At 43.7% G+C, this 27,373-nt stretch overlaps 2 protein-coding genes across 9 annotated transcripts in view; one reads left to right on the top strand and one right to left on the bottom strand.

The window, feature by feature from the left end:
• LOC308470055 (C-type lectin domain family 2 member D-like) overlaps nt 1-9,653 on the top strand; it is an 80,670-nt gene extending 71,017 nt beyond the window's left edge. For 3 of the 8 annotated variants that reach the window (XM_080993295.1, XM_080993298.1, XM_080993294.1), the window contains exons 2-6: nt 3,297-3,864; nt 5,764-5,880; nt 6,626-6,816; nt 6,908-7,014; nt 9,015-9,653. In XM_080993295.1, coding sequence (XP_080849421.1) covers nt 3,666-3,864; nt 5,764-5,880; nt 6,626-6,816; nt 6,908-7,014; nt 9,015-9,126 — 726 coding nt within the window. In that variant the 5' untranslated portion in view covers nt 3,297-3,665 and the 3' untranslated portion in view covers nt 9,127-9,653. Of the gene's footprint in view, nt 1-486; nt 564-1,614; nt 1,750-3,296; nt 3,865-4,655; nt 4,928-5,763; nt 5,881-6,625; nt 6,817-6,907; nt 7,015-9,014 lie in introns of those variants that run through there. The other 5 variants (XM_080993296.1, XM_080993297.1, XM_080993301.1 and 2 more) reach the window with 5 other exon arrangements.
• A 4,138-nt stretch (nt 9,654-13,791) lies between these two features.
• Nucleotides 13,792-26,663, bottom strand: LOC308470081 (killer cell lectin-like receptor subfamily F member 1). The gene is made up of 6 exons (XM_080993348.1): nt 26,249-26,663; nt 19,604-19,693; nt 18,193-18,318; nt 16,997-17,151; nt 15,706-15,815; nt 13,792-14,004 (listed from the first exon to the last, which is right to left on the bottom strand). The coding sequence occupies exons 1-6, from the start codon at nt 26,331-26,333 to the stop codon at nt 13,884-13,886; spliced, it is 687 nt and encodes a 228-aa protein (XP_080849474.1). The 5' UTR covers nt 26,334-26,663; the 3' UTR covers nt 13,792-13,883.
• Between the last annotated feature and the right edge of the window lie 710 nt (nt 26,664-27,373).

The raw sequence follows: 27,373 nt of genomic DNA, 5'->3' as shown, positions 1-27,373 counted from the left end.
TCTGCTGGCATTTTCTTTTTGCTTCGTTCCCATAGCATTTTCTCTAAAGTACTGTAAGGTTGTCATTTGTTAGTCTCAAACTCAGCAATAGCCAAGTTACCAAATGGCACCAGGACTTCAGCAGCTGTTTCTCCTTCTGCACATTGAGGGTGATCACATTCCCCACTGGGAGGTCCTGCCCTTTGTTTTGGGGTTGATTTTAAATCATGCTAAAAATTCTTTTACACTTTGTGCCCAAGAATGCCTTCAGCCTCTAATAGGGTTGCACTGTTCTCTGAAGCAGGGGAGAAGACCCTGGGCAATTGAAACCATCTCTAGATCCAGGCTGGGGGTGACATTAAAGGCTGGGTGGGGCTGGAGCCAGAAACGGCTGACAAGGACTTCGCAGGTGAGAATGAGGAAGCGGGGGAGGGGGAGGAAGAGGAGGAGGAGGGGGGGGGGAGAATATAAATAGCAGGAACCAATCACATTGAAAACTTGTTTTGCTTCTTGTGGGTTTGGTCAGCATCAGATACTTGTTCAAGCACTGCAGAATTTAGCTGCTAGATTGATTCTGCCAGAAGGTACAAACAAGAATTCTACAATGTATTGGGGGGGGGGGATATGGGGAGGGGAGGAAAGGGAGAGGGTGGGATGGGGAGGGAGATTGGGGAAAGGAGGAGGAGAGGAGGAAGGGGGAGAGGATTTTGGACTGAAGAAATAACATTTCTAAAATAATATAAGCAGTGCTCTTTTTCTTAAAAAATATTTAGGGGTTCTCTCATTTTGACTCAAGAAAATCACCAATTTATAGTTGAAATCAGGAAAAATATATACAGTAACTGGACAGGACAGAGAAGACTTATTCCCAAAGGTGCCTTTTTGTTTTTTGTTTGAAAAAAGGAAACCCAGAGGGGGAAATGCAAATCCTCACACCTAAACTTGTGGTTCTGACAAAAAAGAAAAAAAGGAAGAAAAAGGAATGAACTGATTATTAAGGACCACAGAAATTATTTTTTAAAAAATATATCCAGAAAAGAAGGGGAATTTAGGTGCTTCCAAAAGCCTTCCTGCATCCAAAAATAAATGGTAAAACAGAGGGGGCCAACAACCAGACATTGACAGATACTTTCAGTTGGGGCGGGAAGAAAAGAGAAAATTTAGTGAAATAAGAGAAGGAGAGGGGGAAGCGAACAAGAGTCAAAGCAGGGAGTTTTGCCCCTTCCCTCAAGGGATCTAAGGCAATAGGAAGGACATTAAAGTTTCTCTTCAAATGACCTGGCGGCCTTTTCTTTTCCTAGATTCAGGTAGGTAGCTGTGTTGGTCTGACGCAGTCGGAATAAATAAATAAAATGTCCAGTAGCACCTTAGAGACCAACTAAGTAAGTTCTGGGTATTACCTTTGCATGTACACGAAAGCTTATACTATGGGTCGGCAAACTAAGGCCCGCGGTCTGGATCAGGCCCAATTGCCTTCTGGATCCGGCCCACGGACAGTTTGGGAAAGGGCATGGGGATTCTCATTGTTCGGGTTGTGCCATTCCCCCCCCCGCGCGCCATCCCCCCCCTTACACACACCGCGGCGGTGCCTCTTCCGTTCTACTGGCTTCTCCCCGCCCTGCCTAGAGGAGGAAGGGGGCTGGGCTTTGTTGGATCAGTGTGAGCGCTCGAGAGGCCGCCATTTTAAGCAGCCTTTCTCCAGAGCCCTTCTTTCACGCACTGCTCATCGTCTCTCCACCACCACCAGCCCCTGCCGCTCACAACGCACAGGTAAGCTGTGTCCTTTATAAAAAACTGCATCTGTGGGATCTTTGTGGGGCCTGCCTGGCATGCTGTGTCCTTTTATTTAAAATGGGAGGAGGACTACTTCCCCCCCCATGCAATGTGCATAGGAATTCGTGTCCCCCCCCCAAAAAACCCCAAATATAGCCCGGCCCTCCACAAGGTCTGAGGAACAGTGGACTGGCCCCCAGCTGAAAAAGTTTGCTGACCCCTGGCTTATACCCAAAACATACTTAGTTGCCCTCTAATGTGCTACTGGACAATTTATTTTATTTTCCTAACATTCATTGGGGCGGGGTAGAGAGAGAGAGAGATTGGAGGAAAGCCATGAAAGCAGCCGAGAAAGGGAAGGAGGAAAGGAGTGAGAAATGTTTCGGGTCTGGAAGCAGGAGGAAACCCAGGACCTCAGGAATCAATGAAAGATCAGGCTGGGGAACAGGCGCAGGCAGTGCCAGATTTATGTATAAGCTAAACAAGCTCTAGTTTAGGGGCCCACTCTCTTCCCCCCCCCCAACAAAATTTAAAGAAAAAAACCGTGGATGTTCATTTCCAAAACAAGATAAAAAGCAAATAAAATAAAACGTACACACAGCACAACAATGTTTTGTGTTGTGTAGGCTCCTAGGATGTGAGTAATGAGTCCTGCCTACTAGCCTGCTCCCTGCTGCCACCGCCGCTTCCTTCCCCTCTTTCCCAGGAACATTTAGATTCACAAAATGTTTAGGGGTACGGGTACTCCTGTGTGCCCCCCGAAAAAAAAGCACTAAATATAAGGCTGGCTTTGATTGGGGGAACTGCTAGAATACATTTGGGCGTCATGAGGGAGGAGAGGGGGAGAACATTCCCTTGGGCAAGGAGAAATCCTTGTCCTGACAGAACATTCTCCTAGCACTGCTAGGAACACAACCCAAAGTTCTCACCCCCTCATTCAATATAATAGGGAATCTAAAAATGGCTATACTGTTGTTCAGGCTTCAGAGAAAAGTGGAAGAAATTTGCAGAAATATGAGCCTCTCTGGATTAAGCCTGCCAAATTTTAGGCAGATCCGTTCAGAGGTTTTTGTGCTGGACACCTTAATTAAAGTGGGTCAGACCTCACCTGGAGTACTGTGTCCATTTCTGGGCACCACAATTTAAGGAGGATATTGACAAGCTGGAACGTGTCAAGAGGAGAGCGTCATTTTCTAATAAGGCTTGGAAACCAAGCTTTATGAGGAGGAGGAGCTGGGTAGGAGGAGACTGGGGGAAATATAATACAATAGCCATCTTCAACTATCTCAAGGGCTCCTCCCTTTTGCATTTACTCAACGCCTTTGTTTCATCAAGTAGATGTAGAAACATTACTGTAATCATTTAGACTAAAAAGAAGCAATATTTCATTTGTGAATTTTCCAGCTCTATAAATTAGTATATGAAAGACCACCATTAGGGCTTTTTGGGGGGGTGGGGACTATACTAGTATGGAAGCAAAAGTGACCTTTTATAGATTTCAAGAAGAGATAATTCATTTCTCCTCTGTAATTTTCTCTCCACAGAGGAATCTTGGGACATTGATGTCATGGTGAAAATTGATGTTGTGGTGAATTTTTGTGTGGCAAAAGCACAGAATTGGTACTTCAGACTCTGAAGAGGCACTGGGAATAAAAGGAGTCAGGAAGATAACACAGGGAAGTAGAATACATATTAAGTACAGCTTGGCTGGACAAAGTATCCAATTAAGGCACACGATTAAGTAGTATTTTAAAAGGGTGTTTTCTCACCACATTACGTAGTCCAAACTGTGCGTGAATCTGTAATCCAGTGATCTGCTTTGAACATATCTCAAGAAACTGCAAAACTCTGTGTAACTAGAGCTGAGTAGCATTTACTGTGAGGTCTGTGGATCCTCCTGGGAGAAAGAAAAGATGGTTTCCTCTGAAACTGAAAAGACAGAGCAAAGGCTCCCTATGATTCAAGATGCAGCAGAGAACAGGAAAAGTAATGGAAATACCAAACAAGCAAGAGTTAAGCAAAAACAACAACAACAACAACAACAACAACAACAACAACAACAACAACAACATGAAGCAAGAGTCTCTCCGAAATGGAGCCATTCTCTATATGGTAAGTGAGTCTGATGAGAGAGGTATGAGTTTGTCTCCACCTACTGTCAGAAAAGTTACCGATTTGCTGCTGGGATGAGAGCTGTAAGATGTAGGCCAGCTAATCAAATTCATGGAGACTCTAGTTTATTCAGGCAATTAAAAGCAGTTGGAGAACCCCTGCTTGACTGACTTCATAACTTTGCGTTATGCAACACTTTTTGGAACGTATCATTCAGAACATCTTTTAGGTTCCTCTTTCTTTCAGGAACCCAATCTGGCCAAACATGTGTTGACATTAACTGAAATATATATATATATATGCTGAAAGCAGACACTCAGAGCTGCATATTGCTGACGAACCACTTTGCTGCCTAGTCCTTACATTTGGACCTGGTTTTCTTTAACTGTCAGTTATACCATCCTCACCATATAAGTAATATAGCAACCTTAGTACATCTGCTAATCCTGGTCCGTAAACTACGAACTGCTAGTTTGACTTATTTGGGTGAGGCAAGCTTGAAAATTCACTATCCTGTATTGAATGAATAAAGCTTCTTCTAGCACAGGAAAGTGTTCTTTGGTTGAACAATTCATTTTAATGCATTTTGTTTTGCACATTAATGGATCTACCTGTGATGTGTTGGAACCAACCCTATGTTATACAGAAATGTGCAAGAGCTTAAACTGTATCCCCTTAATGGTTTGTTTTACAAGCAAGATTAAAATGGTTTCAGGTTATTCGCTTGAGGTTGCTGCACTAGCCTGAGATGCGTGAACAAAATATCCCATTCTGTTTCTACATAGGACAGAGATCTCCTGTCACTTCCATGCTGCCAGCAACAAAAACTTTCAACTTCTTTTTTGATGGCAGTTCAGATGCTCTAAAAGGGATGGGTAACTTGTGACCTTTGAGATGTTGTTGGACTACAATTCCCATTACCTGTGACCACTGGCGATGATGACTGGGGCTGATGGGAGTTAGAGTCCAGCAACATCTGGGGGGCTGCTGGTTACTCACCCCTGCTCCAAAGCCCTGTGTACACAGCAGAGACACATCAGGCATCTTCACCTCTGACTTCCAGGTATCTCTTGGAGACCTCTTCTTATGCCAGCAAGCCTATACAGCTGTTTAAAATGTTGATTTTCCAGTTATATTAATTTTTCTTTTTTCTTTTTTTTTCTTTTTCTACTGGTGATTTTTGTTTTATTGTATACCTTATTGGCCCAAATGTAAGCTACACCTGAATATAAGCCACACCTTTAAAATTAAGGGGGGGAGAGAAAAAATGCTCGCTCCAAGCCCATTTTTGTAAGGTCGCGAATATAAGCTGCACTTTAACATTTCACGGTCAGAATTTGGAAAAAAAGAGAGGCTTATATTCAGGCCTATACGGTAAACATTATTGTGCATTACCTTGATAGTTTAGGAGATGGTGGCATGTGAATACTTTTTAATAAAATAAATAACTGGTGACTCACCAGTCATGCGCAGAGGCCTATCAGTTGGCTGACTTTGTGGTGGGAGGCACCAAACCAATGAGCTTCATGATGCCACAGGTGAACTTGGTTCATCTCATACCCTTCAAACATCCCACTGACCAAAATTGGGACGTTTCTTTTTTTGGTCCCCAGCTGACTTGCACTACAAGTCAGACTCAGACCAAAAAATGGGACATTCTGGGATGCAGTCAGAAGCCAGGATTGGCGTCTGTAATTCCAGGATGTCCTGCATAAATCAGGACTGTTGAGTGGTATGACATCTTGCTGTGATGCAACCTTGAACTCACACCTTCAATGTGGGTGGACGACCCAAGCCTGGGTAGACTTGGAATCCCCAGATAATTTGGAGTTTCTAGAAGGACTTGTCCGGCATCTTGCTGAAACCAAGGACACATTAACACTTTATTTCCCTCTGCAGGTTTGTGCAATAATGGAAAAGGGAAACTCACTTTTTATGTAATGATTTTGAGCTTGGTGCTTAATGTCATTCTGATCATTTCCATCATCATCATCAGCAGCAGCACTGGTTTATCAGGTAAGTGAAGAGCCATTTTACTGTAACTTCTGTCAGGTTATCAACAGGCCACCTGCTCTCACAGATCTCCTCTCCTCAGCAGCTAGAATAGCTTTATTGGCATTCAATTGAGGTAGCCTGGAAGCAGTTGCGGATGGGGGCCCACATTCAGTCAAGGTAGACTTCATGTACTGTAATAATAGACCAATATGGACAAACAATATACACACACAATAGACACACAATTTCAAGTGATTTAAATTGTACGATACAATTCTAATCAAAGGCCTATCTCAGGGAGAGTCAACTAGACCCTGGCTGTGTATTTCATGGATAGTCAATTGAGGTTGACTATCTATGGTTGAGCCACAAGAGAAGCTGCTCTATGTCCTGCAAGCTCCTGAGTTTTTGAACAGAGATGGGCACTGGGCTGTCTGCCCTCCCTCCTACCCTCATTTCCCCACCCTTATCCAGCCCCACCTGGAGATGATGGGGGTTGACCAGAGACCTCCTGCACACAGTTTTTGTGTGTGGTGTATTTGCAATTACGTTGTTATACTGTATTTTTATGTGATTGTTCTTATGATGCTTGAGATGTGTTCCCATTTTCTTTGTTGCAAGCTGCTTTGAGCAGGATTCCTTTTGTGGAAAGGCAGCACACAGATATAATGTTGGTGAGTGGAGTACATTGCCTGACCTTTATTTTGGGTAGGACTATTTATAAGCTATGGATAGTGATTTGTCTCACTTTCTGATACCTTTCTAGGGACAAGCGCAGTATTGCCAACCGCCCTACCTTCTCCTTCCACTCCAACTGAATGTTGTCCGGACGGCTGGATTGGCTACCAAAGGAAATGTTACTATTTTTCGGACAGTGACAGAAACTGGACTTATAGCCAGAATTACTGTGCCTCTTTCGATGCCTCTTTGGTTGTGATTGACTCCCAAGAGGAGATGGTGAGTGGAAAGATTCTGATGCCTTAAATGGAGTTGATTCTCCACTTGGATGAGGGTTGGAAATGTATTCACACTTCTTTTCTTTATTAAGAGCTTCTTGAGACGACACAAAGGTCCTGCTGATCACTGGATTGGTCTCCAAAGGATGAATGACCAGGAGCCTTGGAAATGGATCAATGGCACCATTTTCAATAACTGGTGAGCATCCACAGTGAAAATGTGTAATAAGCCCTTTAAAACAGTGTAACAGTTAAAATAGTTCAACTCAAGGAATGCTTGCCCAGACAGATGTTTTTTGAGAAGCCACATATGCAGTGCTTTTAATATATATAGAAAATAAGAGGCCAGTATTCACCACAAAATTCTTATAGTAAGTGCTTTTAACGTTTGCAAAAGAAAAAATGTGCAGGTACTGAGTACCCCCGAGTACTACTGGAAAAAAGACACTGCATATATTCCACAAGGGCTACAAATCTCCTGGTCCTAGCCCAGAGACCTGCGGTCAGTAGACTAGGGGGACTAGGCTAGTCCCCTAAATGTTCCCAGAAGAGTACCGTATTTTCACTCTATAAGACGCACCAGACCACAAGACACACCTAGTTTTTGGAGGAGGAAAACAAGGGAAAAATATTCTGAATCTCAGAAGCCAGAACAGCAAGAGGGATTGCTGCATAGTGAAAGCAGCAATCCCTCTTGCTCTTCTGGCTTCTGTGATAGCTGCGCAGCCTGCATTCTCTCCATAAGACGCACACACATTTCCCCTTACTTTTTAGGAGGGAAAAAGTGAGTCTTATAGAGCAAAAAATACGGTAATTGAAGTATAAAAGCCTGGCACCTCCTTCCCAAAACCTGGGAAACTTATACCTGTCTTAGAGAGGGAGACGTGATGCTGGACATTTCAGTGTCTCAACATCACTTGTGAGATGTTCCTCACCCCTGCTCCAATCACAAGCTGGCGCCACTTGCCCTAACTGTTCCCCTATGTAAAAATTCACTGCACAGCACTGTCAAAGGCACATTTGTAGTTTCACATTTGTTACTAGTAGCCTGCCTGAGTGTTGAGGAACTGACCAGAAGCCTTCTCGCTTATTATACACAGAGCTCCGCCTTGTGGTGAGCAGCACACATAGAAGTTCATTTTCAGTCACGGTGCAGCGAGAGTTTGATGTTCTCTTTCTAGGCCAGATTCTAAAGCAAATATTTTGATGGAAAAGCTGCCTAGAAATATGAATATTTGTATTATATGAATGCAATTGTCTTCTTCAGGTGAAAATTTGCTTCCAGGCCTCCCTGCACCTATGCCTGGTGTTTCTTCTTCTGCTTGGTCTTCTGCTAGTTCCCAGGGATATTTCTATGGATATTTTCTATGGAATGCGGTTAGTGGGTTGAGGTTGAATTCCAACAACATAGAAGTACAGTTTCTGGTGGACAGGGCACAGGCATGTTTGGGGGATTCCCTGGTCCTGAATAGAGTTACTGGGCCCCTAAAGGACCAGCTGTACAGCCTTGGGATCTTCTTGGACTCACAGCTGTCCATGGAGGCGCAGGTCAATTCTGCTGGCTCCATCTGGTACACCGGCTGAGACCCTACCTGCCTGCGTACTGTCTCACCAGAGTGCTGCATGCTCTGGTTATCTCCTGCTTGGACCTGCCTCATATAACTGAACACAAGATGCAGCACGTGCACACCATTTGAGTGGCAATGCCCATTAATTTTGGGGGGCAGCCCCCTCAAATATTTTATTGGGGGACTGAAGGGATCTCGGCACTTAGGGGTTGGCTCCTTTGATGATAACCTTTAAAGCTCTAAATAGCTTTGGTCCTGTATACCTGAAGGAGCATCTCCACCCCCATTGTTCAGCCCAGACACCGAGGTCCAGTTCCGAGGGCCTTCTGGCGGTTCCCTCACTGTGAGAAGTGAGGTTACAGGGAACCAGGCAGAGGGCCTTCTTGGTAGTGGCCCCTGCCCTGTGGAACACCCTCCCATGAGATGCCAGAGATGAAGAACTGTACAACCTTTAGAAGACTTCTGAAGGCAGCCCTGTATTGGGAGTTTTATGTTTGATGTTTTATTATGTTTTTAATATTTTGTTGGGAGCCGGCCAGAGTGGCTGGAACAACCCAGTCAGATGGTTGGCATATTAATAATAAAAGTATTGTTATGATTATTTCAACATATGTTCTGTTTGAAATTTTAGGTTTGAAATTCGGGGAGGAGGAGAATCTGCTTACATGAACCAGGAAGGTGTTGCCAGCTCCAGCAGCCATCGTGAAGAACCCTGGATCTGCAGCAAACCAGTTCACAGATGAGAAAGGAGAGTGGATGCAGGGCCGTAGCTACGGGGTGGTGAGGTGGGCCCCCACCAGGGATGCAGGCGAGAGGGGGTGCGCAAAATTTGCTTGCCACCACTATCCTTTATAAGACCAGTGATAACATTTGGCCCTGTAGAATATTAACCACTCTCAGTTTTACCTGTGGACTGCCATCTGCCCAGATTTTAATTTGCACTGAACTACAGTGGTACCTCGGGTTACTTACACTTCAGGTTACAGATGCTTCAGGTTACAGACTCCGCTAACCCAGAAATATTACCTCGGGTTAAGAACTTTGCTTCACGATGAGAACAGAAATCGTGCGGCTTCAGGTTAAGAACAGTTTCAGGTTAAGAACAGACCTCCAGAACGAATTAAGTTCTTAACCCAAGGTACCACTGTGATTTTAAGATGTATTTTAATTAATTGATTGCCTGTTCTTGTTCTTTGTGTACTGTGTTAGTTTTATGATGTTAGCTGCCCCTGACGGGGAGGGTGGGGTACAAATAATTTTTTTAATTATTCTTATTCTTATTCTTATTCTCCCTGCCCACCAAATAAAGAAGATTGTTCTGTATTTAGCTCCCACGACGAGTGAGCAGAGCCAGTAGAAGTCCCTTTGCGCAGGCGACAAAGGCAGGCGGGCAGGCGCTCCACCACTGTGGCCATAGGGCCCAGCAGGGTCCCTCTCAAGTGCAGCAGCAGGAAGAGGAGGAAGGGGAAGAGGGAGATGTGGCTGGGCTTAGCCAGCACCCAGCGCCTTCAGCACATGGTGCCAGTGGCAATTCGTAGGATGGTTGAGCCTTGGTGGCAATTCGTAGGATGGTTGAGTGGTAAAGCAACCATGAGGGTGTAGCAGGAGAGATCCCCCCCCATCCAGTTCTGCACAAGCACAACACACATAGAAGAAGAAGAAGAAGAAGAAGAAGAAGAAGAAGAAGAAGAGTTTGGATTTGATATCCCGCCTTTCACTCCCCTAAGGAGTCTCAAAGCGGCTAACATTCTACTTCCCCTTCCTCCCCCACAACAAACACTCTGTGAGGTGAGTGGGGCTGAGAGACTTCACAGAAGTGTGACTGGCCCAAGGTCACCCAGCAGCTGCATGTGGAGGAGCGGAGACGAGTACCCGGTTCCCCAGATTATGTGACTACCACTCTTAACCACTACACCACACACCCCTCTCACCCACCCCCGACCCTGGGGATGTCCCTTTTAGAGAGACATTCCCGAAAAGCCTTCCGTAAATAAGGAAGCGCTTGAACTGACAGCTCGCTTCTATAAACCCCCCTTTCCCCCCATACTTTGACTGGGTTGACCGGTTCCCTGAACTTAGGCAAATGGGCTACCGCTTCATTCAATCAGCGTTACCAAACAGTGCCCCTTGTGGCAGCTACGCGGGTACTGCAGGGACTGCAACTATTTCTCAATGGTTTTGACAGCTGTTAATGCAATGCTTCCGGATTTAATTGTCCGTCACTAATCCAATCAAAATGTATCAAGATGCTTCCGACAAGTGAAAGTGCTTTAAACTTCTGAAGGGTTTCTGTTATAAATTCATAGTAAATCAACTGTACAATGGATTTGCACCGGACCACTTTTATTCTGCTCCATGAGGGAAGGGCTATCAAAGGGGGGTGGTTTGATACAGGACGGCCATAATCCCTTAAGCGTACCAACACGTACTCGGGAGTCCTACCCAGTTGGCATGACAACCTTGATGGTCTCAGACAGATGGCCATCAGGGTCACAAAGGACTTCAATATGGGAGTGGATTCTACATGGACTGAAACAAAGGACAAAGATCAGATCTTCCCTCTGGAGGCAGGAAACTGCCAACTCCCCTTTGTCCTCTGGAAATGACTCATGGGGAGAGGGAAAGGAGGAACCAGCCAGGTTCCACCACTCCTCCCTCGACCCCTCCTTTTTGTGATGTATCAATGATGTAGTTGTAATGTAGTCTAAGGGGTGTGGCATGGGGAATTAGTAGCTAATAGAAGTTGGAGTCTTCTTTTCTTCGGGACTTCCATCTTGCTTCATCTTGTTGTGGGTGGGACTCCAGTCGCGACAGTTTCCAATAAAGGCCAAGCCTACAGGTTGCTGTTTTGCTCCAAATTGTCCTGGTTGCTGTCTTTGTTTTTGTCCAAGGGAGCCCTCGGATTCCTCCATTTACAAGGGTCATCTAGTCCAACCCACTTGCAGTGCTAGGAATCTTTTCCCCCCCAAAATCCCACGATCCTGAGGCTGAGCACGTATATATGCACCTCCTTTCTTGTGTTCTGCTGCCCCCTCTTCTCCCCCAACAGCCTCTGCCCCGCCATCCAGGCTTCTGTGTGGTGTAGTGGTTAAGAGCGGTAGTCTCGTAATCTGGTGAACTGGGTTCGCGTCTCCGCTCCTCCACATGCAGCTGCTGAGTGACCTTGGGCCAGTCACACTTCTCTGAAGTCTCTCAGCCCCACTCACCTCACAGAGTGTTTGTTGTGGGGGAGGAAGGGAAAGGAGAATGTTAGCCGCTTTGAGACTCCTGAAGGGGAGTGAAAGGCGGGATATCAAATCCAAACTCTTCTTCTTCTTCTTCTTTGCCTTTTAACTACGGCAGGACAGGCGGAAATTCCACTGGCAGAGTTTATCATTGCATAGCCTTGACGCCGGTGGGGTGAGGGGGACGACACATTAAAAAAGCATAGGGAGTCCTGTTGGTTCATTTTTAGTTTTTTAAAAGCCTCCAAAATGCAGTGTTAGGTAAATAACCTGTATTAGGACCAACCAGAATGTCACAAAATTGTGGCAAGCCTTGGAGCTATCCAGAATTCTTCATTGTATTTTTGACTTCATAAAAGGTCTTTGTGCTATTCTGCTGTTGCCATGAAAAGAGTTTTCAGCTAAATCAGCATGCCAAGCAGCTCGGTATGACGCCTTCCAACAGCTGGGTACAAAAAGTGCAGAGAGTACTAAAAAAAGAACCACGTGCACCTGTTCTAGCCTGCCTGTGCCTTAGGATCTGAATTTGCTGGCATGCCCACCCTGTGTCAAGAAAGGTGACTACAGGGAGAGGTCTTTCTCTTTGGTGGTGTCACAGCTAAGGGCCTAACTTCCAATGCACCAGGGGGCGCAACATCACCTCGCTACTGCTCTGACTTGATGTGCACTGACTAGACCTCTAACTCCTACTGATCATGCCTGTGGCACAAAACATCACACACATTTCATTTTATTGCCCATTTTATGCAAAAATGTGTGATAAGTATTTGGCCCCCTTACTGAAGGAGGGGATTTAGCACAATGACTCTTCCAGGGTATCTTATCTGCTGAACAATTGAAGGAATGACGTTGTGGAAAATGTGGCAAGATTTCTGAGTGACGCTATGAAGTTACATCACCATAGGTCCTATGAGATCCATACAGAACCACAGCCAGAAATCTGGCTGCTGCATGTTGGACCAACAGAAGTTTCTGAGTCGTCGTCTTCAAAGGCAGCCCCACATACAGTGCATTGCAATAATCCGTTCTGAAATCTATCAGAGCATGGAGTACATTGGTCAAGTCATCACCGTCCAAAAGGGATCATAGCTAGCACACCAAGGACAGATTGTCCCACCTCCTGGACCTGAGACCTGGGACACACATCTTTTCAGGATTCAGCTTCAGTTTATTGGCCCACATCCAGCCCATCACCACCTTCAAGCGCTAGTCTAACATCTCAGCTGCTTCTCCTCATTCAGATGGAACAGAAAGATAGATCTGGGTGTCATCTGCATATAGATTTCCAACTTCCTGGACTCAGCCTTGTGCCTAGATGCCCAGGTCTCTGGCGTGGCCAAAAGTGCATTTGCACAGTTAAATCTAGTGCACCAGCTTGCCAGGGACTGTGCTGAGGGGGAATGGTGGGATCCCCCCTTCCCCTGCTCCTGAATCTTCCCAGAAGCAGGTGGACAGTATAGATTTGGAACAGTGGTTTGCAGAGGGACATAGTTCAGAAGGCAGAAGCTGGGAAATACTGGATGGGGAACAGCTAGGAGAAGAAGCACTGGGAGAAAGAGAGCTAACAGATTCACTGTCGCTTGAAAGCATTCATTCGCTCAGCCCAAGGTCAAGAAGAGCAGATAAGGTGGCAGCACAGAAAGCACAGTGGTTCCAAGAACAGGATGCAAGACATGGTAGTGACGTGGGTGACTAGGGAGGAAGTGGGAGGGACCCTTAATTGGGAGCACCTTCATTCCTAGGAATGGATTCTTTGTTCTCTCGCTGTGATCATTAAAGTTTCTAACTGCTAAGAGACTCCTTTCTCTTTGTTCTGTTTATCTACTGGGGGGGGGGGGGAGGAAGCCAATTCCCTGTAGCCTGACACAGCTGCACCCATTCCTTGAGATGTCTCCACCCCATCATTCAGCCCAGACACTGAGATTCAGCTCCGAGGGCCTTCTGGCGGTTCCCTCCCTGCAAGAAGTGAAGTTACAGGGAACCAGCCAGAGGGCTTTCTCAGCAGTGGCACCCTCCCTGTTTATTATTATTTTGCACTGTCAAATTCTATAGCTGATCCTCAATTGTGACTTAAAACTAATCTTTTAGTAACCAAAATAAATTGACTTAGAATTTCATGTTAGGTGTGCTGCCTCTGGAATTCACAAAGAGGTATTTTGATGACAACAGAATAATACCTTTACATAATCTGCTCAGTGACTCAATGACATTTTTATTGTGTGTTCCTGGCAAATAACAAAAACCCACATAGTTATTGCATTTATCAAACTAACATATCAGAGTAGGAGAGGGTCTTTCTGGCAAATCCACCTAAATACAGTACTGCAGCGTTCAGAGGTGACTTTATATTTTATGGCGGCACAAGAGTTTCCTTCAGCATAGTTTGGTTCTGGAAATCTGTGGAAGAAAAAGGTACATCTGGACTGAAGTCTGTTACAACTATTTTTTCATGTTCTTAACAGAAAGCATGAGGGTTCCCAAAATGTACAATAAGCTGGTTGTATGCATTTGAATCCTCCAAACTTGCATGAGTAGCATCAAAGTGGAGAGTGTGAAGAAAGTCACACTTAGCTTGATAGTGGGAGCAGCACCATCTCCCCCTTTTCCTGCACCAAGACCAATTTAGTTTGGGGCCTGGGAAGGAGGATTGCAGCAGTGAGGGTTGCTCCACCAGGGACAGGGGCATACTTTCTTTTAACCATTTGTGTGTGTTAAGAGAGAAAGAAAGCTCTGAAAATAGAAACAGGGTTAGGTTTTTTAAAAATAATTCAATGGAGAAGGGTGTTGTCACTGGTTAGGACAAGGAGGGTGAGGATTTTCTACCATTCTTTCACTTTTCAAAAACTTCACCAGCTGCTCTGTGCAAGACTCTCCACAACAGCCTCCGGAATTCCTTGTATTATCTATGCTGGGGAGGCAGTTATTGAGATTGTGAGCGAAGTGGGAAGAATTACTCCTCCGCTCCCTGCCACTGTGGTTCCATACAGCACTTATAAATACAGTGGTACCATGGGTGGCACTGTGGGTTAAACCACAGAGCCTAGGACTTGTCGATCAGAAGGTCTGTGGTTCGAATCCCTGCAACAGGGTCAGCTCCCGTTGCTCGGTCCCTGCTCCTGCCAACCTAGCAGTTCGAAAGCACCTCAAAGTGCAAGTAGATAAATAGGTACCACTCCGGCGGGAAGGTAAACGGCGTTTCCGTGTGCTGTTCTGGTTCACCAGAAGCAGGTTAGTCATGCTGGCCACATGACCCGGAAGCTGTCTGCGGAAAAACGCCGGCTCCCTCGGCCAATAAAGCGAGATGAGCACCGCAACCCTAGAGTCAGTAACAACTGGACCTAATGGTCAGGGGTCCCTTTACCTTTATCTTACCTCGGGTTAAGAACTTAATTGGTTCCGGAGGTCCGTTCTTAACCTGAAACCGTTCTTAACCTGAGGTACCCCTTTAGCTAATGGGGTCTCCCACTGCTGCTGGCACGCAATTTCTGTTCCCATCCTGAGGTAAAGCTCTTAACCCGAGGTACTACTTCTGGGTTTGCTGAGTCTGTAACCCGAAGTGTTTGTAACCCGAGGTACCACTGTAAGGGGAAATGCTCCATTCATGCCCCTAAGGATTTTTCCTTCCCCCAAGGAACCAGTGCTGTGGAGCAAGGGGGGCACTTCAATTGAGACCATGAGTGGGGAGTGAGGCAGCCAGTGAATAAAAATGAAAATAGAACTACGCCCAAGTCTTCATGGAATGGAAACTTGCCACCCCAGACCTTTCCCGATTTCTCAGGAGTCACGTGAGGGAATCTTCTCAGCAGCCAATAGAAGAAGCAGGGGGAAAAAATCTTTTGCAATCTTTTCCCTTAGCCTACTAAACCTTTAGCTTATAAAGAGGCAAGAGAAACACTTGCTTAAATGTACAGTGCAAATTAAATGTGGAATTTGGCAACATGTCTAATATCAGTTCCTAGCTACCCCTCTCTTTACATGAAAATGCTGGCAACTTAATTGGAACCAGTGCAAAAACCAATGCCTCAGTTGCACACCAAGATAATCTTAGCTCTAAAAGTGTGTGAATTTTTATTTAGATTGAAAACAACAACAACTCACAGACTCTGATCAAGCTGGGAGCCTGTAATCCACATCCATTTCTTCTCCAGTTGTAATCGTGAGAGTCCAATCCAGTAATTTGATTCTTTTGTAATGCTTTTTATGAAATCCTGTATGAGAATGTGATATATATATTCAAGTTGATAACTTCAGAATAAAGTTTACACTAAAATAAAGTAAAGTAGTAAAATGTGGAAGTTGATATTAATTATAAAGAAACAATCATCAAGAACACTATCAAAGCAGCATTAAGCATTTATAATGCAGGTCTCTCCATTTACGTAGGCAAGGAACTGTGCATTGAAGTGAAATTGCATATAGTGGGAACACCGTTGAAAAAGCTTCCAAACATGCTTTAAAGCATCCATGGGGAAAAGCCGCTGAAAGGCTGTGTGGAATGAGGGAAAAACAAGGGGAACACCAGCTCCTCCTCTGCCACTGCTCCACCACCAACCTCACCTTCCTAAAGAGTCTTTCTAAATAAAAAGAGGACTTGGGCTACAGTTACAGGGATTTGCTTGCAAATTCTGCTTTGGTTCTCACTAGTCAAGCTCCCCAAGGCCTTCTCTAGACACTGATGAACTGGCCATGGCTCCCGTCCGTCTCCCTCCCTCCCTGTCTCATTGTATAGCGGCAAAGCGGGAGCCGCTTACAGTGAGCCAGGGAGGGAGGGAGGCTGGGAGGGGGGCCCCCAGCTCGCCATAAGCGGCTCCTGCCGGCGGCAGAGGGATCCCACCACCGTCCACTCAGTGCTCCAGTGGCGCCGGTGGCAAACCACTATGTACAGCGCATGTGTGGCATCGCTACGCACAGCACATGTGTGCGACACCGGGCATGCATTGTACATAGCGGTTTGCCGCTGGCGCCACCAGAGAGCCGTACAGATGGTGGCAGGATCCTCTGCTCATGGCTGTAGCGGAGATGGGGGCATCCAATATTAATGCCAATATTGAGCATCCTCGGAATGTGGTTGGACTATGCGAGGTACTGGAGTGAGGTGAAATTTAATCCTGAAATAAAATTCTAGCAAACGACGAGGAAAGCTCCTTTGTTTAAACTGTTGGCCAATCACGTGGCACTCTTTGTTTATGATGGTAGTTATTACACGTGCTCATATACGTTTGTAAGTTTAGACCAACCACAGAGAGGCAGCACAGTATATACTTAAAGTGCCTTAAAAGGAAATGAGGTGAGGGAAACAAAGTGTTCTGATTGGACAGGAAATTTAAACTTAATGGAATTTGTGGAATGCATTATCATTTGTGGAATGCATATGCAATTGTCCCCTTACCATCTCCTCCTTGTCTTGGATGACCAGCAGTTGAGAAGCCCTTGTTGAACAGTCATGTTGGCTCTCATTCCAGGTTTTCATATAGTCTGATGGCCAGTAGCACTTGTCCCTGTGGAGCTGCCATTGCATAGGGCACACTTTGCAAGGGGAATTATCTGTGGAAGGAAAGACACTTAATGATTATGACTGGGCCTCCATTTTGATTGTGAAAAACATAAGTGCTCTGCAACGGTAAAGACCCAGCGACTCTAGGCTGAGTGAAACTGTCCAGAAAACTGATGGTTTGCAGGGTACTCTCTGAAACTCCTCAAAGTTGGACGTGCCTGGATTAGTCCGTTGTTGAACTAGCCAGGTGAGTTAATAGCCTTAAATGCTGTCCTTGGTATAACCAAGGAAGTGGATTTGCGCCAGAGGGCAAATGGGTGGGTCCCCCTCCCTCACCTGGCTCTTAGTGAGAACAGCAATGGCCAGAGTTGAGTGTGAAGTTAGCTCTAGAATGAAACCACCAATGCTTGACCATTCAGGACCATAGGGAGCGGCCTTATTCTTAGGGAGACCATGGGGTTCATGTAGCTCAAATTTGTCTACACTGACCAGTAGCAGTTTGAGACACCAGGTATATCTGCAACTTTCTGCATCCAAGATCGGTGCTCTGCCACCAAACTATGAAAACACCACCTGGAATACTGTATCCAATTCTAGGTGCCACAATTTGAGAAGGATTTTGACAAGCTGGAATGTGTGCTGCAACACGGGAGATGGAGCAAGCCTGTTTTTTCCTGCTCAGTAGGGTTGGACCTGAAACAATGGATTAAAGTTACAAGGAAAGAGACTCTGACTAAATATCAGGAAAAACGTTCTGACAGTAGAAGCTGTTTGACAGTGGAACGGTCTCTCATGGGAGGTTGTGGACTCTCCTTCCCTGGAGGTATTTAAGCAGATGCTGGACGGCCATCTTGTCAGGGATGCTTTAGCTGAGATTCCTTCCTTGCAGGGGGTTGGACTAGATGACCCTTAGGATCCCTTCCAACTCTACAATTCTATGAGTCTATGAAATGAATGAATTTCAATGAATGAAATGAGTTTCTTTACAGAAGGTTTTATGCCTCAAAACAACATAGATGTGAACTGAAAGCAAGATCTTACATACAATTGCTATGCTTGAAAGAGACAGAAGTACAATATATCAATTCTACCTGAGGACCTATACTGATTTTGATTGCAGAAGTTGTGTCTTAGGGAAGCCCGAAACTTGTCTGTTGAGGCATTGCATCCACCATTGCTCAGTAGAATTTTTCCCTTGTCAGCTTCCAACTGCAAAGCTGTCCCCGCAAAACAAAGAAAGCCAGTTAAATGAGTAGGCATAACGTTAAGGCACAAAATCAAAATATAGAGGCCAAGGAATGAGAGAAGAAGATGGATATGATAAGACAATGGTGACACACTTCTGCCATTTTATTCCTGTTACAATCTTTATCTGGGGCAGCAACTTGGTCTAACACAGCCACCAGCTCCCTTCTTCTGATATTCACCAGCAAACCATTATTAACATAAGGGGGAAGAACAGCTTATTATTCGGCCCTCAGATACCCGTTTTTACCTCAGCTTTGGGAGTTGTTTGCCTCACACCTCCCTCCCTCCCTGACTTTCCCAACTGACATTACTTCTCCTCAGCTGTCAATCTACTCCCAATTGACAGCTAATCAGAATATGTGAACTACCAGGAAGACGATTGGGTATCCAATCTCTCCTTGGCTGAGTTTGCATACAATTGCACTCTTCATGCTTCCTCACAGCAGGCCCCCTTCTTTGCCAGTTATGGATACCATCCTCGCACCTTCCCATCCCCGACCGACTCCCTGTCAGTGCCGGCAGCAGAAGACTCCATAGAAGAACTGACAGGAATACAGAGTTTGCTAAAAGAGAGTTTTGGATCGTGCTAAGGAAGCCTGTAAGAGATTGGCTGATGCACACAGAATACCTGGCACCGAGATTAAGGTGGGAGATCAGGTATGGCTCTTGACACGTGATTTGCCACAGAAAGGCAGGTGCAAGAAATTGGAGCCACAGAGGGTGGGCCTGTTTGAAGTTGTAGATCAGATCAACCCTGTGACTTTCTGGCTTCGATTGCCTGTATCCATGAAGATTCACCCCATCTTCCGCAGATCAGTTTTGTTGCCTGTCGTGCCTGCACACCCTTACCAGGCACCTAGATAAGCACCTCCGCCTCCCGTCATGGTAGAAGGAGAGGGGGAGTATGAAGTAGAACAAATTCTAGACTCCACAATGCGAAGAACTTTCAACACCTGATTTTGTGGAAGGGGTATGGCCCTGGTGAAAGCTCATGGGAGTACGCAGAACATGGCCATGCACCAGACTTGTAAAGGGTGCTCCATACGCACCAACCCAGCCAACTGAAACCACTGGGGTGGGGGGAGAAGGAGGGCTCTGGAGAGGGGGCCAGACCAAATGGGCTGGAGCTAATGGAAGATGTGCTAACTGTTTTTATTTAGACCATCATTCTGTATATGCTTTTATTGTATGGTAAACCACTTCAGGATGCCACATGGACAGCAATTCATAAATGAAATAATAAATAATACTCACTCAAGACTGTCACAGCCACCCCCAGGATGATGATCACAAAGCCACTTGCCCACAGGGTGATCCGGTACCAACAGGGAAGCCCAGAAGCATCTGTGAGGAGTGGGAAAACTTGAATGATGTGAGTCAGCAGTGCCTCGAATAGAATTTCCTGTAGCTCATTGTTCTCGAAGCTACCAGCATGAGTTTGACCAAACTGCGGGAGGCAGTGGAAGACAGGAGTGCCTGGCGTGCTCTAGTCCACGGGGTCACAAAGAGTCGGACATGACTAAACGACTAAACAACAACAAATTGCAGGCTAACAAACATCACAGGGCGAAGGCTGGGTGATTTGTTTTGTTTTGTTTTGTTTTTGACAAAAAAAAATCCCTTCAGGAGGCAACAGGCAAATGGTATATGTTTAGTAAACTGCCAACATACCAAAATGCACCGTATTAGGGGACGGCTCGAAAAAAATAGTGTGCTAGGCAAAATTGCAAACAAAAAATGTGCACATTAGGAGAAATGTACACTAAAACGTTGAATTGTCAGGAGGAGTTTAAAGGGTGTGTGGAAGTGGTGTAGGAATGTGGAGATCTGCCAGGCTAAACTTGTGTAATTTAGAAGGGCTTGTAAAGAAGTTCACAAAAGGGCTTGTAATGAAGTTCACAAAAGACAAAAATAAGAGTGAGCTTTGATGGAGCTGGCACGATAAGGAGAAAAGCTGATCTCCCATTCCACATGCAAGAAATCAGCAGTCTCTGTTGGAACAATATTTTGTCATATAATCATCAAAGCATTGCCATTGGTTTTTTAGTTTTTGATTTGACTGCTATCGTATAGGTGCTGTTAATTTAGCCAATTTAAAATATTCATTTAATTTGAGAATCCATTCTTCCTCGGTAGGTAGTTCTTTAGCTTTCCATTTAGATGCTATTACTATCCTAGCTGCAGTGGTCGCATATAAGAAAATTCTTTTTTTTTATTTTGGTATTTATTTTCCTAAAAGGCCCAGTAGGTAAGCCTCTGGTTTTTTCGTTAATGGGATTTTAATCATTTTTTTCAACTCCTCATGTATTTCTCCCCAGAAGTACTTACTCGGGGTGCAACTCCACCACACAGGCATTGTTGTACCAGCTTCCTTGTTGCATTTCCAACAGAGGTTGCATTTCAGTTTATCGGTTTTTGCTAATTTGACTGGGGTTAAATACCACCTGTAGAACATTTTGATGAAATTTTCTTTTATTGTACTACAGGCGGTAACCCTTATATCTTCCTGCCAAAGTTTCTCCCATTGCTCTAAATATATTGTGTGGCCGAATTTTGCACCCATTTAATCATTGTCTCTTTCACTTCCTCGCCAATCATGTCCAAATCTAGCAAAAGGTTATATATTTTAGATAGTAATATTTAATTGTTTTTTTAATAATGTTTCATGCATTAATGAATTCTCTTTAGAAAAAAAGACATGCTAATATGCTTAGATTAAGAATGTAAATGCATCAAAACAATAAATTATCAATGACATATGTATGTATGTATGTATGTAGAGAAAATAAAAACAATCAGAGTGCAACGATAAAGGTAAAATTGATTCTAGAGAAGACAAGTAGCGGTGGAGGGAAGTTAAACAGGGTGGTGGGTTTCTTTTATTTTGTTTACATTTTTCTTTTCTTTTTTGGATGTTGTATAATGATTTAATGTTTCTTTTCTGTGACAACGGCCACGAGAGTTCTGGTAGCGCAAGGATGGAAGACTGAAGAAACCCCAGCTAAAGAATCATGGCAAGAAAAATTGATGGATTATGCAGAACTGGCAAAACTGACATACAAGCTACGGGACAAGGATAACTGTGACTTTAAAGATGAATGGGAACCCTTTACAAAGTATCTGAAGATGCAACAAAGTGAACTGGACTCCTTGGCTGGTTTTGAATAAACATTTTTATTGATAATAATCAGCTAAATAGTTTGAGGATCTATACATCTGTGTAACATGCAGAAAACAGCATTTTTAGAGAAATCAAAGACTGGAACTGAGGGAAGTCGGGGGATGGGGGTGGGTGGGTTCTGTGGGGGGAGGGAGGGAAAATGGGGGGGAAATAAGGATGATATGTTTCTGGATAATATGTCTTGTTTTGATTTTGAATAAAAAGTTATTTAAAATGTTCCTTTTCTGTCATGCATTATTTCTCTTTTTTATTAATTTGTATGATGGAAAATCTAAGCAAAAAGGGGGGAAAAAGAAAAAGGAAAAGAAATGAGCAGTCTCTGATACCAATGTACTGATAAACTTTGCACCCTGAAAATCTCATCATGGTTCTGGATCTCCAGTCGTAACCCCTAGACTATGCTCAGTTCACTGTCATTGATTTTGTGCTCCTCTTGCTATATGGCCTGAGTGAATATATATTGCAGCTTTCTGGTGTCTGTAGTGTGTGTGTTTTTAATGCAGATTTTCGCCACTGCTGATGTGAGTGTCAGCTGTCAGCAGCATGCTTTGTCCGAAGCAGGGAAGAGAAATAGAGCGAAGGAAATAACCCATCTTTTATTTCTGATGTTTTGTATTAGTTTGAATTTTAAAAATCTTCAGAAAACATCCATCCACTGATAAGAAGCAGCCTTCCATATTGCTAGTGCTATCAATAAGCTGTGGCAAGACTAATTGGGCTTCATTGGTTGTTTTAATGCTCTTACCTGACAACAAAAGGCAAGTTGTTCTTTTAGGAAATCTGGTCCAGAGCTGTTTAGGCCTTTAGACGTAAGTAAGAAGATCTTAAAAATGTGGCTTGATGGGCAGCTACTGCAGATTCCTTACTATAGGCATGAGATGTGCCTGGTAAGACAGACATGGTCCAAATGGAAGTTACTCTGCCTGTTCAATTATTTAGTTGACTACCGGACTTCCGGAGGCGGCGCCTCCGACAATGGCGGATTCCCTCTGATTCAGAGGGAGACAGCTCTGCAGAAATCGGGTCCTACCGCTGCAGCGAAGTGGGGACCCTTTGAAAACCGCAGGCGGAAGAAGCCTGCGGCCGTGGGACTCGGCGGGCACCGTTTGCGCCCCCCCCCCGTTTGGCAAAGAAACCCCACAAAGGGCTCCGGAGTGAGACGGGGGATGGCGCGGTGCTGAGAGTCAATCGCTACCTCTGCGGAGCGAAGCTGCACAGCTGATGTCGGAGAGCGCTGTCCTTTTTCCTGGGACAATTCGGACTTTAAACAACAACCCATGAGTAGGATAATTGAAGCTTTTGGACTAAAAATATACCTTTGAATTTGACCCGAGACGGGAAGGTGCAAACAGGAAGTCCGCCTCCCGTTCCTTGTATAAAGATCAAAGCAAAGATTTTATAAGCTAAAAGCCGGATAAATTGAAGGTTGAAAATTCCTGCCTCTTTAAACCATCAAACCCCCTCAGACAGCAGGAGGAAAGGGGGGGGGAGCTTAACTTTCTAATCCTGCAGAGAGTGAGTTAAGAAAATAAGTCTCCATTGTCCTTAACCTGGGGACTGAATGACAGGAAAGAATCTGTCGGTGATGCTTGCAATTTGAATACAGAAAAACTGTCAGATAGAATTGGAAAAGGGGAGAAATAATTCCAACGCTGCTTTCTGCTTGGTTTGTTTTATATTGAAAGGAAACAAAATATTTGAAAATTGAAAGTAACTTTTTCTTTCTTCCTTGTTGGATACATTTTTAAAAATGGTTGTCAAAAAGTAACTACTCCCCCTAGAGGAAGTCTACCAGTGTGTCTGTTACAATTTATAAAGAGAACATTGTAATTGGGAAAATCAGACCGTGGGACCAGTTCCTTGACCTTGACAGAAATGATTAGAGAGAAAGTTTTATCTGCCCTGGACAAAATACATGATGTTCTGCTACAGCTGGATGAGAAAGTGTCCTTGATGAACCAAAAGATGGACTATATAACAGCTGCAGTCAGCAAAGAGTTGACAACGGGAAATGCAGTTATAAAAACTGCACAACAATCTACCCAGGAAATGGGTTCAAGAGGGCAAGTGCAAGGGCAGAGAAAGATGGAAGAGGTTGTGAATGCATCTCAAAAGACACAGAGACCTCAAGTCCTGCAAAAGCTGCAATATTGGGAGATGGAACTTGGAGGACACTGGCTGAATTCTGGATTTAAGAAAATTCATATCTCTGGTGGGACTGTAAAACAAGTGGAAGATTTTTTTTGGAACAACTACTCTTGGGACTATAAACTAAATACTGGAGAGTGCAACACCAGGGAATGGGACAATTGGATAAAAAGAAATGAAGAACACTACTGTATGGAATTCCCCGGTGATTGGCTCCCCAAAGAGAAAGAGAAGAAAATGCGAAAGAACCCAACAGGGAACAAGAAGGTATGCAACTATAAACAGAAACAAGAAAACCCGCAGAAGGGGCTTGGAAATGACTTGAGAGCCTCAGACATCAGGACACCTGACTGAGGAGGATATAATGACATAAGGACTGACATTATCCGGAACCAGGAAAAAGGACGTTGGATAAACTTAGAATGAGAAATGTTTTTTGTAATGAATTTATATTTATGGAATTAGTGTAATACTAATGAAATTTTAAGAGATGTTGGAAAGGAAGTAATTGGCTTTGGTAGAAAGGTAAAATGATAAAATTAATGAAATTAATGTAAAATGAAGTGGTTTGAGTAATAAGGGGAATGAATTTGTTGAATAAATTTTTAAATGGAATACAAAGAAGGAGGCGTGAGGGAGTCAGGAAAATAAGTAAAAGAATGTTAGAAATTGAAAGGAGGGATTTTTTTCATTTTTTTCTTTTCTTTTTCTTTTTTCTTGTTTTTTGTGTTGAATGTTTGACTTTTGTGTTTTTCTGATGTTTATCTTTTTTGTTGTTGATTTTATAACCTTTTTTCTGGTTAAAACCTAATAAAATATTATATTAAAAAAAAAAAAAAACAATTATTTAGTTGACTACCAATATTGCTCATTAACCCGACAAAAAGAAATGGAGTGTCAGATGCTAAAATACGAAGCATTCTCTTTAACCAGGAAGTGAACCTGAGGTGGAAAGAAGTTCTGTAGTTTTCACCATGAGTCGCCTCCGTGGCTCAGTAGGTGCATAGGAAAAGGATGTGGGTGGAGCGGGTGGTCAGGCAACATGCTCACACCTTTAAACTGTGCCTTGGCCAGGACATTGGGGGCAGCATCTACAGAAGTGTTTTTTCTTTGCTAGGCTGGGGGAAGGAGTGTGAAATGTTGCAGAAGAAGCAATAAGCAAAGACCCATCTATGTACACGCTACATGCTAAATGCATGCTTTGAATTTGAATAAGAGCATATTATAACATCTTATTTGCCAAGCTAACTGGCATATCTAATTTTATTTGCATTGTCCTCAATTCTGCATCCTTTTAAAAAAATAATCTTCTTTATAATTTTCATTTATATACGTTACAATACTTCAAAAATAATTATTACATAGGAAACCGCGGCTCCCTTCCCCCTCTTTCTGCGGTTCCTTACATTTATTTTCATCATTTCCTGCATACTCCAAATTATCTTCACTTATTCTTTTATGCTCATATATATCTCATATATGGTTTCTTTTTTTAAAAAAAAAAACATCTGCAATTATTTACAATAATCCTGCCCATGTCATAATGTCTGTTTACAATTTATTTGTAAATATTCACTGAACCATTTCCATTCCTTTCTCAAAATCTTTAAGATAACACATTTGTAAAAAACAAACCCAGAAGCTTTTCTTTTGGGAATTATAGGAATAGAACTACCTAAACAGTATAGAAATTTATTTATGTATGCAACTACAGCTGCAAGAACGTTATTTGCCCTCAAATGAAATGAAGTCCAGAAGAGAGAAAACTGGTTACAGAAATTAACGGACTATGCAGAAATGGCAAAACTGGAATAATAAGAAATCAACACAACAAAGTTGTTATAAAAGAAGAAATGACACCCTTGGTCCTATTTCTGCTTTTTTTGTTATTTTTGGGGGGATACAAAATAACAAATACCAAATAGAAGGAAATTGTGCTGAGAATCATAGAGGTATTACTGGGTACATAAATGCACTTGTTGATGATCAAAAATAACTCCAAGTTTTCTTTACAAGGAATAAATTGAATATTGAAACATTTCTGCTCTCATCGTGTTTAAAAACATGCAGCCAGATCTTGATTTCATTTGTATGTGAACTTCAAATGACAACTCCCTCTCCCTTTACTTATTCAGAGACCCTTCACACTTGTGTAGCACTGATCATTTAAAAAGTAAACTAACTTTGTGTGTTTCTTCCAACATTTTATTTATTTTCAATGAAAATTCATCCGCATTTCTTCAAATTTCTCCCACATTTTTATATGCAGTTTTATATGCAGTTTATACATGCAAATTTTGAAAGACAGTTTTGTTTTGTTTTGAATAGTGCAATTTAGGTAGTTTCTCATGAAAATGCAAACAAAATGGAAATTCTTCCCCATCCCTAGGTCCCATGCTCTCTTCTGTAATTCCGTCTCCTTATAAAAACAAAATTACTGCTTATAACGGTACAAACGAATTTTCTGCAAATAGGATAAATCTAAAGAAAATCATGTCCGTATGTCAACTGATATATTACAGTGGAATCAGACAAAAACTGGAAGATACGAAGGGGTCTGAACGGAGTACCTTGTTTCTGAGCCCCAGCGGCAGTTCCTGATGCAGCCTTCCTAGACTGGAAGTTCAAAGCAGTATAACCATCTTCGCCCTCCATTGGCAAGCAGAGGCTGCAGAGAAGCCTCTCAGGGCTGCAGGGCTGTCGAAGGAGCACTGGAGGTTTGCTGCTATAGCCTGAGTTGATGGCCAAAGATCTCTTTCCGGAGCAGCTCTTCTCTTCAACCACAATACATTCAACACATTCGCAGGCTTATTAGGTGGTTAGGGCAGGTTCTTGTTTAAAAAAAAACATTTTTGTGAGTTGTTCAGTTTGTATTGTTCAGCTTTTAGAATGGAGTTTGACTTTTGGAATGATGCCTAAAAAGGCCCCAGTTATGGATTATAGCTAAACCATATAGAGATGTGACTGAGGCTTGCATGAATGAGACTGGATAGCTCAGTTGGTTAGAGCATGGCCTCAAAATGCCAAGGTTGTAGGTTCAATCCCCCTATGACTAGATCCTTGGGGTCCTTCCAGCTCTATGATTCTATGAGTGGGGAGGAGTAGAAGTTAAAGGTAAAGGACCCCATGACGGTTAAGTCCAGTCAAAGGCGACTATGGGGCTGTGGCACTCAACTTGCTTCAGAACGAGGGAGCGGTGTTTGTCCACAGACAGCTTTCTGGGTCATGTGGCCAGCAGGACTAAACCTTTTCTGGTGCAACGGGACACCGTGATGGAAACCAGAGTGCACGGAAACGCTATTTTCCATCACGCCACAATGGCACCTATTTATGTACTTGCACTGGTGTGCTTTCAAACTGCTGGGACAGAGCTACGTGAGCTCACCCCATCGTGGGGATTGAAACCACCAACCTTCTGGTTGGCAAGCCAAAGAGGCTCAGTGTTTCAGACCACAGCGCCACATCCTACATCTGCCTATGCAGGGGCTCTCTTGAAATGTAGGTCTTGGTCAAGAAAGGAGTTTGTCACTGCAATGACTTTGCTTCTTTGGAATGCTGTATATAGGGTAGGGCCCCTGCCACACTTTTAGTATTATTACCCAATGTTCTGCTGGATATGAGCTGGTGGAAGACGAATCCCTCAAGGATCAGAATAGAATCATAGAATTGGAAGGGACCCAAGGGTCATCTAGTCC

Source organism: Podarcis pityusensis (assembly GCF_964106645.2).
Source record: "Podarcis pityusensis genome assembly, chromosome: 2".
NCBI classification, from domain to species: domain Eukaryota; kingdom Metazoa; phylum Chordata; class Lepidosauria; order Squamata; family Lacertidae; genus Podarcis; species Podarcis pityusensis.
This window is presented reverse-complemented; position numbering and strand designations above follow the sequence as displayed.

Excerpts from the sequence above, each read along its gene's own strand:
- LOC308470081 (XM_080993348.1), bottom strand. The coding sequence starts at position 26,333 with ATGGAGGGCGAAGATGGTTATACTGCTTTGAACTTCCAGTCTAGGAAG. Across the intron at positions 18,319-19,603 it reads GGTGGCTGTGACAGTCTTGA|CTTTGCAGTTGGAAGCTGAC; the intron begins GTGAGTATTATT and ends TTGCGGGGACAG. Across the intron at positions 17,152-18,192 it reads AAATCAGTATAGGTCCTCAG|ATAATTCCCCTTGCAAAGTG; the intron begins GTAGAATTGATA and ends TTCCTTCCACAG.